Source organism: Chrysemys picta, unplaced genomic scaffold (assembly GCF_011386835.1).
Source record: "Chrysemys picta bellii isolate R12L10 unplaced genomic scaffold, ASM1138683v2 scaf2122, whole genome shotgun sequence".
Lineage (NCBI taxonomy): Eukaryota > Metazoa > Chordata > Testudines > Emydidae > Chrysemys > Chrysemys picta.
Genome location: NW_027054826.1, coordinates 1 through 9986, shown reverse-complemented (window position 1 = coordinate 9986; position 9986 = coordinate 1). Strand labels below are relative to the sequence as shown.

General features: G+C 54.1%; 1 protein-coding gene across 1 annotated transcript; it reads left to right on the top strand.

Moving 5' to 3' along the window:
* The first annotated feature begins 6 nt into the window (after positions 1 to 6).
* Positions 7 to 9240, top strand: LOC135980186 (NACHT, LRR and PYD domains-containing protein 1a-like). Its single transcript, XM_065580239.1, has 5 exons — positions 7 to 180; positions 2785 to 3059; positions 5700 to 5825; positions 6099 to 6240; positions 8872 to 9240. The coding sequence occupies exons 1-5, from the start codon at positions 96 to 98 to the stop codon at positions 8979 to 8981; spliced, it is 738 nt and encodes a 245-aa protein (XP_065436311.1). The 5' UTR covers positions 7 to 95; the 3' UTR covers positions 8982 to 9240.
* The last annotated feature ends 746 nt before the right edge of the window (positions 9241 to 9986 follow it).

The window sequence follows — 9986 nt, the reverse complement described above, 5'->3', positions numbered from 1 at the left end:
CGGGGCTTGGCTTTGAGGTGAGCGCAGCAGTGACCGTCGAGTACGAATACGGCTCCTGGGCGGAGAGTCTGAGCCCGTCTGCCCGGCAGGAGTGGATGGTCGCCGGCCCCCTGTTCCACATCAGGGCCGAGCCCAACACGGTGCGAGCCGTGCACCTCCCCCACTTCGTGTGCCTTGCAGGTAGGGCAGAAACGGGGCGTCACTGGGCTCGATGCTGGAGTCAGGGGCTGATGGCGGCTTTGAGCCACAGTCTGCAGCCAGTGGGGCTGGGGGGTCCTGGAGCAGTGGGGGAGTGCTAGCCCCAGGGGCCTCTGCGTTGTGCCCTCCGCTCCCCTCCCAGCTCCTGCTCCAGGTCGGCTCCACCACAAGGGGGGACTGTGCCTGGGCCTGCTCCGGGGAGCAGGCAGCCGAGAGGAAGGCTCCTGGCTGCCTCTCCCTCCTCCTCCTCGCTGTGCAGGGCCAGGCACAGTCCAGCCCAGTTCGGGTGAGGATCCCCCACCCTGATGAGAGTGTGGCTCCCCCTGCGGGGGATGGTGGGTAGATCTCCAGCGCCTGAGGGTCAGACAAGTGCCCGTCACACAGGAGTGCAAGGACCCCCTGGGGCAGGAGAGGAGGGGGATTGGGGGAGCCCGTGGCAGGAGGTGGTTCCATGCCCAGTGCACACCCAGTGGACAGGCTGGGCTGGGGAGAAGACCCAGAGGAGATTCAGGCCATTGTGTCCCTGTCCCTGGTTCTCCCTTCCCTGGCCTTCCACCTCTCCGTTTTCCTGTCTGGATCTCGCAAGCTTTATTTCCCACCATCAATCCCTGGGCTGGTGGTTCCCTTCAGGGGGACTCTTCTGTGTGATATCCCAGAGCGCTCCCAGCTGCTTCCACGCTTCCTCCCTCCAGCTCTCCTGATCTCCCCTCGCGGGCCATTCCCTGCCTCTGCCCCTGTGCCCAGACCCACGGCTTCCCCTTCTCTCTCCTACTCAGGGGGCAGCGTCCCTTGTTTTGATTCCCTCCCTTTGGTTTCCTTCTCGTTGTGCTTTTGTTATCTCTCCTGTCTCTTAAGCCTCCCATGCGACCCCTTCCCTGGGTACTCTTCTCCCAGCCCTCACCCCACGGCCGTCCTTACCCATACGCAAACTACACGGCTGCGTAAGGCACCAGGAAATTTGGGGCACCAAATGGTCCCAAATTTCCTGGTGCCCTACGCAGCTCCGGCGGCCAATACAATCCCCAGCTGGCTGAGCTGGCCAGGAAAGCTGCCCCCGCTCCCGCTCCCGCCCTGCCCCCATTCCACCCCTTCCCCAAAGCCCCCACCCCTGCTCTGCCCCCACCCTGACTCTTCCCACCCCTGCTCTGCCCCAGCCCCGCCTCCACTCCACCCCTTCCCCTGAGCTACATCCCAGGGGACTGCAGCAGGGGTCGGGCCCGCCCTGCACTCACCGGGCAGCAGGAAGTGGAGCGAGCTGACTCGTACTGGCAGCTGGCTTTCCCCCTGCCCCACAAGCCTGCTCCTGCCGCCCCCCACAGACCTTGGGCACAGCCCCACCCCCTGCAGAAGCCTGGGGAGACACACACCCCCACAGAGGCCTGAGGGAGACCACAATGTAGGGTTACCATATTTCCACAATCAAAAAAGAGGACACTGGGGGGGAGGAGCCCCGCTCTAGCCCCACCCACCCCCTCAGAATCCCCCCCCGCTCCTTGTCCCCTGACTGCCCCCTCCTGGGACCCCTGCCACTAACTGCCCCCTAGGACCTCACCCCCTATCTAAGCCTCCCTGCTTCTTGTCCCCTGACTGCCCCCTCCTGAGAACCCCCCACCCTAACTGCCCCCCAGGACCCTACCCCTTACCTGTCCCCTGACTGCCCCGACCCTTATCCACACCACTACCCCATATCCACACCCCCTCCCCCAGACAGACCCTGGGGACTCCCACGCCCTATCCAACCGCTCCCCGCCCCTTGACAGGACCCCCAGAACTCCCGACCCATCCAATCCCCCCTTACTCCCTGTCTCCTGACTGCCCCCCTCCAGAACCCCTCTGCCCCTTCTCCACCCCTGGCCCCCTACCGTACCGTACCGTACCGTGCGGTGCGCTGGGCAGCAGGGGAGGAGGAGGAGGGAGGAGCTTGAGAGCTGCCTGGCAGGTGGCGATCTGAGAAGGGCAGGGGGGAGAGAGAGGAGGGGAGGGGAGGAGCTCTAGATCCCAGCCGGAGGGGGAAGTGGAGGAGGGGCTCTGGCTGCCAGAGCCCCCTGCGAGTGGCAGGATCCGGCCAGCTGCCCTGTCAGCCGTGCCTAGGGTGACCAGCTGTCCCGATTTTATAGGGACAGTCCCGATTTTGGGGTCTTTTTCTTATATAGGTTCCTATTACCCCCCCACTCCCTGTCCCGATTTTTCACATTTGCTGTCTGGTCACCCTAGCCGTGCCCCACTCTGCATGGGGGGGAAATCCCGGACATTTTTAGACATTTACAAATTCCCCCCGGATGCTATTTTTAACTCAAAAATCCGGACATATCCGGGAGAATCCGGACGAATGATAACCCTACCACAATGTCTAGGGACGGCCCTGCCTCACCCGGCTTTCTCCCAGTCTGTTCTTCCTCCCCCTCCCTTTCCTTCCCTTCCCCTTCTCCTCACTCCATCCGTCTCTCTGCACCCCATTCGATGGCAGGGCTGTGCAGGGCCTGAGGTTGTTTATACTTGTAAGGCGTCTGGAACGGCTGTTGTGTGTTGGTGTGTGTCATTGTACAGATACTGCCAGCTCAGGGTGTTTCAATCTCATTCTCCTAGTTCTCCTAACTGCACGCAGAAGGGATTTAAGTTCATGCCAAATCGCCCATTTTGAAGCTGGCCACATGACCCTGGAAACTCCAACGAGAATCCATCTCTTCCAAGTTGTCCTGGAGAATCCCAGCTTCTCCCAGCTCGGCGTGCTTTGGAGAAAGATACGTTCGACCGTAACGTTTATTCCCATCCATTCCCTTGTGCTGATCTACCGGGCACTCAGGGCTGCAGACATAACTCTCCACCTCTACCTGATACCCAACGACCACTCACTCAGGAAGGTAAAACCACAATCCCATTTATATGGTGTGCCCAACACCAAGATTGCTGGGACACTGCACAACCACCGAGTGAGAATGAACCACATCAATACACCCAAACAGCCAAGCACATAGTGAAACGCCAGGCAGCACGGCATCGTTCAGAGCGGAAAGGGCAGAGACGTACACGCTAACTGTCACTGAAATAGAAGACACCTCGGCAGCCAGGTTTTCCTGTGTTTTTAATAGTGGTGCGTGATGGGCTGGGGCACGTACCCAGGGGGAGAGAGTTGCGCTCGCGAGGGATGCACAGCACTCGCTGACATGAGGCATGTGGGTGGGACCCCAATGGATAGGGCAGTGGTTCTCAAACTTTCGTACTGGTGACCCCTTTCACACAGCAAGCCTCTGAGTGTGACCCCCCCTTATAAATTAAAAACACTTTAATATATATTTAATACCATTATAAATGCTTGAAGGCAAAGCGGGGTTTGGGGTGGAGGCTGCCAGATCGTGACCCCCTGAGGGGTCCCGACCCCCAGTTTGAGAACCCCTGGGATCAGGGGTCTCACAGCACAGATACCTTATCTGTTGGGGGAGGCTCAAACAGGAGGTGAAGATCAAGAGAACTGTATTGTTGGTGTGACCAAGCTTCACGGGGCACCATATGCAGCAGTGGACAGGTAGGAATAGCTCAGGGCCGGGCTTGCCGTGGTGTGATATCCACACCACTCAGCCACATAGTGATTCCTGAAGCTAAAGGCCAGGTCCCCAAGCACCCACTAGGAGGTGCTGTTCCCTCCAGCAGCCTCATTCCCCGCCCTGGGCTATTCCATGTAGAACTGAGCTTCCGAGCAATGAAAAATCTTCTTTACAAAATGTCACCCTGGGGCACGGGAGAGTCCAGGTTAAAATGAAAACTCTGAGCGAGGGGATGGGGGGATTAGGTTGGCAGCTAGAACTCAACATTAGCTACACTGGCTGCGACCACATGGTCACTGTAAGAACCCCAGGAGCCACCCCCACATTGCCTGTAGATCCCATAGCCTGTTATCACTATGGAAAATACACACACATTAAAAGAACAGTGTTAAGGTTGCAACGTCAATCACCCACTAATTGGAGAATGCCAGAATTAAGATTGTGGTTTGCAGCCTTCTCTCTGCTCCCTTGCTCTATGTATTGTGAGAGTCTTTCCTTGTATTTGATCGCATCCTATTTTTAAGTAGAAGCAGAGGCCTCCATCTTTTCAGTAAAAAGCAACAGAGAGTCCTGTGGCACATTTAAGACTAACAGATGTATTGGAGAATAAGCTTTCGTGGGTGAATACCCACTTCGTCAGACGCAGCGTATTCACCCATGAAAGCTTATGCTCCAATACATCTGTTAGTCTTAAAGGTGCCTGTCATGGAGTCCCCGGGCGATGCTCTGGAACTGCTCCCCACAAAGCCAGTCAGGACTTTGGGGAGCCTCCTCTCCCTCGGAGCAGACTGTCTTCAGGGCAAGAAGCTCACACGGCTTCACCTCCTGGGTCTCTCCTGGGAGCATTCAGCATATGCCCTTCCGTGCGCTTCCCACAGCGAGTCCACCCAGGCAGGATCCTGGGGAAACCAAAGGGTTCTGCACCCCCACTTCGCAGTCAGACGTGACTCTCAGCCAGCCAGTAAAACAGAGGTTTATTAGATGACAGGAACAGGGTCTAAAACAGAGCTTGTAGGTACAGCGGCGAACGGGACCCCTCGGCCGGGTCCATTATGGGGTTCAGAGAGCCAGACACCCACGTCTGCCCTCACTCCTAGTCCCCAGGTAGCTCCAACTCTGAAACCCCCTCCAGCCCCTCCTTCTCCCGGCTTTGTCTCTTTCCTGGGCCAGGAGGTCACCTGATCTCTATGTTCACCTTTAGCTATTTCCTTGCAGGGCGGGAAGGGGCCCTGGCCATTTGTTGCCAGGGAGACACAGTGTCAGTGATTTATGCACATCGGGGGGGGGGGGAGGGATAGCTCAGTGGTTTGAGCATTGGCCTGCTAAACCCAGGGTTGTGAGTTCAATCCTTCAGGGGGCCACTTAGGGATCTGGGGCAAAATCAGTACTTGGTCCTGCTAGTGAAGGCAGGGGGCTGGACTCGATGACCTTTCACGGTCCCTTCCAGTTCTAGGAGATGGGATGGGATATCTCTCCATTGGCCTTTCCCCACCACCTAGAGACTTAAGAAATGTGTAGGGGAAACAGAGGCACCCACACAGTATTCAGAGGAAACATTAAGAACAGTCCCACTTTGTCACAGTGCCATAGGACTCTTTGTTGCTTTTTACAGATCCAGACTAACACGGCTACCCCTCTGATACTTGACATCTTTTCAGTGGTGATCAGGTTTGTCTGAGGAAACACTTCCTGAGAGTGAGGTCTGGTAGGATCTCCAAGAGGTTCCCAGCAGGGAAATGGTGACAGTCCCATCACCTGTGTTATTTTTGACTGGGCTGGACCGGATCCCAGCCGAACGTAGTGTAGGGAATATGCCTGCTTTGGCTGGAGAATGGCCAAGGTGACCTCACAGGCCTTTTCCCTTTCCAACTCGAGATGCTCTGAGTGAAGACGGAGCTGGCTGTGGGTCAGAGGTTCCTGTTTGTATCTCTCAGAAATGACAATGCTTGACATTTACAGGCCATTGAAGAAGAAGAAACCAAGTGGGAGTCAAAGCTCGTTCCCAAACCTCCTCAGACCAGTGCGCTGTACTTTGGATCTCAGTATGAGGTGTCTGGTACATCAGAGCTAAAGATAACACCTGACGTAAGTAGGATTGTCCTCTACTTCCACTGAGGCATCAAAACGAGCTGAACAATTCATTATTATTATGCATTAGTTGTATGGTGGTAGTGCCCAGGACCCCCTTGTGCCAGGTGCTGTACAAACACAGAACAAAAAGATGGACCTGCCCCAAAGAGCTTCCAATCTAAGTATAAGCCAAGAGACCACAATGGACACAGCAGACAATGGGCATCGTTCACTCCTGCTCTTGGCGGAGGTGGGAGACTCTCATAAGTCATTTTATCTTTACTGCAGCACCTGGAGCTCTGCTATAGAAGCCCCGCAGACCAGCAGTCATATATTGAGCTCTACATGACGGATATGGAGGAGGAAATCAAGCTTCACATGAAAGACAGAAAAGATGGGAAATTGGTTTGGAAGACGTTTGTGAGGCCAGGTAGGATCACACGTAAGACGTTGAAGCAGAATCATAGAATATCAGGGTTGGAAGGGACCTCAGGAGGTATCTAGTCCAACCCCTGTTCAAAGCAGGACCAACCCCAACTAAATCATCCCAGCCAGGGCTTTGTCAAGCCTGACCTTAAAAGCCTCTAAGGAAGGAGATTCCACCACCTCCCTAGGGAACCCATTCCAGTGCTTCACCACCCTCCTAGTGAAATAGTGTTTCCTAATATCCAACCTAGACCTCCCCCACTGCAACTTGAGACCATTACTCAGAACTTCTGGGCAGCTGATCGTGGTGACTGAAGCTCATACAATTGCTGAAATGTCGGGCTGGAAGGGACCTTGAGAGGCCATCAAGTGCAGCCCCCTTTGCTGAGGCAGGACCAAGTAAACCTAGACCAGGGGTGGGCAAACTTTTTGGGCCAAGGGCCACATCTGGGTGGGGAAATTGTATGCAGGGCCAGGGCAGGGGGTTGGGGTGTGGGAGGGAGTGTGGGATGCAGGAGGGGTGCGGACTGCAGCAGGGGGCTCAGGGCAGGGGGCTGGGGTGCACAGAGGTGCAGCAGGGAGCTCAGGGCAGGGGGTTGGGGTGCAGGTGGGGCATGGGGTGCTGGCAGGGGGCTTAGGGCAGGGAGTTGGGGGGCGGGGTTCAGGAGGGGTTTGGGCTCCGGGGTGGCAGCGGCACACACTGGGGCCAGTGCAGACTCCCTGTATGCCTGCCCTGTCCCCAGCTCCGCACTGTTCCAGGAAGTGCTGTGGGCCCTGTGGGCGAGGGGGGCGGAGGGCTCTGTGTGCACTGCCCTTGCCACACCTCCAGGTACCTCCCCCGAAGCTCTCATTGGCCATGGTTCCCCATTCCCAGCAAATGGGAACTGCGGGGGGCGATGCCTGGAGGCAAGGGCAAGCCCTCTGCCCCGCTGCCCGGGGGTCGCTTCTGAGAGCGGCGCCGGGACCGCAGCACCACAGGGGGCAATTCTGCGGGCCGGATCCAGCCCAGAGGCCGTAGTTTGCCCACCCCTGACCTAGACCATCCCATGACGGGGATTCCACAACCTCCCTGGGAAGCCTATTCCGGAGATTAGCTACCCTTAGAGTTAGAAAGTTTCTCCTAATATCTAACCTAAATCTCCCTTGCTGCAGATTAAGCCAGTTACTTCTTGTCCTACCTTCAGTGGACATGGAGAACATTTGATCCCTGTCCTCGTTGTAACAGCCCTTCACATATTTGAAGACTATTATCAGGTTCCCCCCGTCAGTCTTTTCTCAAGACTAAACAGGCCCAGTTTTTTAACCTTCCCTCACAGGTCAAGTTTTCTAACCCTTTTATCACTGTTGTTGCTCCCCTCTGGACTCTCCCCAATTTGCCCACATCTTTCTTCAAGTGTGGTGCCCAGAACTGGACACAGGGCTCCAGCTGAGGCCTCATCAGTGCCGAGTGGACTGGGGCAATTACCTCCCCTGTCTTACATACAACGTTCGTGCTAATACATCCCAGAACGATATTAGCCTTTTTTGCAACTGGCACTGCATCCCATTGTTGCCTCATATTCAATTTGCGATCCACTATAACCCCAGATGCTTTTTGGCAGTGCTACCACCTAGCCAGTTATCCCCCATTAGATAGGTCTCGTTTCATTTTTGCTTCCTACGTGGAGTACTTTGCACTTGTTTTTATTGAATTTCATTTGGTTGATTTCAGACCAATTCTCCAATTTGTCAAAGTGGTTCTGAATTCTAAATCTGTCCTCCACAGTTCTTGCAACCCATCCCAGCTTGGTGACATCTGCAAATGTTCTGAGCATACTCTCCAATCCATTATACAAGTCATTAATGAAAATATTGACTAGTCCCAGGACTGATGCCTGTATAACCCCACTAGATAGGCCCTCCCAGTTTGACAGCAAACCATTGATAACTACTCTTTGAGTATCATCTTTCAACCAGTTGTGCACTCACTTTATAGTAATTTAATTTAGACCACATTTCCCGAATTTGCTTATGAGAATGTCATGAGGGACTGTGTTAAAAGCCTTATTAAAATCAAGATATAGCATATCTGCTGCTTTCCCTCTATCCCGTAAGTCAGTTACCCTGTCAAAGAAGGGAATTAGGTTGGTTTGGCATGCTTTGTTCTTGGCAAACCCGTGCTGGCTCTCCCTTATAACGCTATTATCCTCTAGGTGCAAACTGATTGTTGAATCATGATAACTTCCCAGGTATCGAAGTTAAGCGTGTTGGGGGTACAGAGAAGCAGGAGATGTTCATTCAATCAGGTGTCTCAGCTCTGCCATCTTCCTTATCCATGGCAAAAATCCTAATCCACTGAACAAAGTCCTGTGGTTTAAATGCACTTTTAGGATCTTTGATCATGGTTCCTCTGGAGAGTTCAGAAATTATCCTCAGGAAATTAACCAAGTATTTCAAGATTCCCTGTGAGGTGGAGAAACTCCAGTATAACTTTAGAGAAGCTGAGACACCTGCTAGCAAAGCAGGAGAAGGTCTCTGGGAATGCAGAGCTTCTCTGATTGCCCCTAGCCTCTGATGGTCTTTAATGTTGCTGGACCCTCCTGCTAATGAGAGAAGTGACAGGGTGTTCGACTGATCCCTTCCCTTTGTCTTTTAGGGGACGTTAAAATTCCTGCAGCATCCTCCCAAACACTCCCAGGTCAGTATTATTTTAACAGAGCTTTCAGTTTCCGCAATCTCAAACTGGTCAGAATACAGTATGTTTAATGGAAAAATAATTAATTCTAGGGGTGTTCTTCAAACATTTACAAGAAAAATTTCTGAATTTTTTCAACCTGGAAACCCCAAACTTTAAATCTCTCCAGTTTTACCCCTTCCTCTCACTCTTCTCTCCCCCACCCCCATGTTTTTTTCAGTGGCAAAATTAGAAATAGGTGCTGAGTGAAGGGAAGGCGGGAGGGTGGGGGAAATGAGTAAAATACCAAAGAGGGAAAACCCTTTGGATTGTCAATTTCAAAGGGGAAGGAGGTTGTTGGGGGGGGGGGGGGGGGGAGGGGGAAATCGGACAATTTCAGAATAAAAAAAAACAAAGTTTTATTTTTAAAAAAGCCACTTGGAAAAAAGTTTGAAAAAATGTTGACAAGCTTTAGCTGGAATCCATTTCTTCTCTAACACGCCCGGTTCTCCTGCTTGAAGCATAGACATTAGACATGGAGAAAGACCTTCTCGTTTGCCTTTGTCCAGTGCAGTGCAGGGCCGGCTCCAGGCACCAGCTTACCAAGCAGGTGCTTGGGGCGGCCTCTCGGGAGAGGGGCGCCACGTCCAGCTATTCGGCAGCAATTCGGCGGAGGGTCCCTCACTCCCGCTCAGAGGGAAGGCCCTCCCGCCGAATTGCTGCCGAGTGCAGCTTTTTTTTTTTTTTTTTGGCCTGCCTGGGGTGGCAAAAGCCCTGGAGCCGGCCCTGGTGCAGTGACAGATTCCATCCCTTCCTCACAAAGGGATCCCTCTGTACGGCACTGGTGAGAGTTGTGCTCCTGAGGTCCACCCCAAGCTTTCCTTTGCTCAGTGTCAGCTCCTTACCCCTCGCTGTACCCCCGGGACAGGCTGATGGGATGGTCTGGAACGTGTAGCAGTGCTGGCTACTGCTCAGAGCCCCAGCCCCTTGCAGCGTTAGCGTGGATGGGTCGTTACAAACCATATTCCAGCCTGAATGACTTCATGCAACTGACCGCACACTTTGAGCTAGAACAGCCCTACCGTGCAGGGGAAGCT

Excerpts from the sequence above, each read along its gene's own strand:
- LOC135980186 (XM_065580239.1), top strand. The coding sequence starts at position 96 with ATGGTCGCCGGCCCCCTGTTCCACATCAGGGCCGAGCCCAACACGGTG. Across the intron at positions 5,826-6,098 it reads AGCTAAAGATAACACCTGAC|CACCTGGAGCTCTGCTATAG; the intron begins GTAAGTAGGATT and ends TCTTTACTGCAG. Across the intron at positions 6,241-8,871 it reads GAAGACGTTTGTGAGGCCAG|GGGACGTTAAAATTCCTGCA; the intron begins GTAGGATCACAC and ends TTTGTCTTTTAG.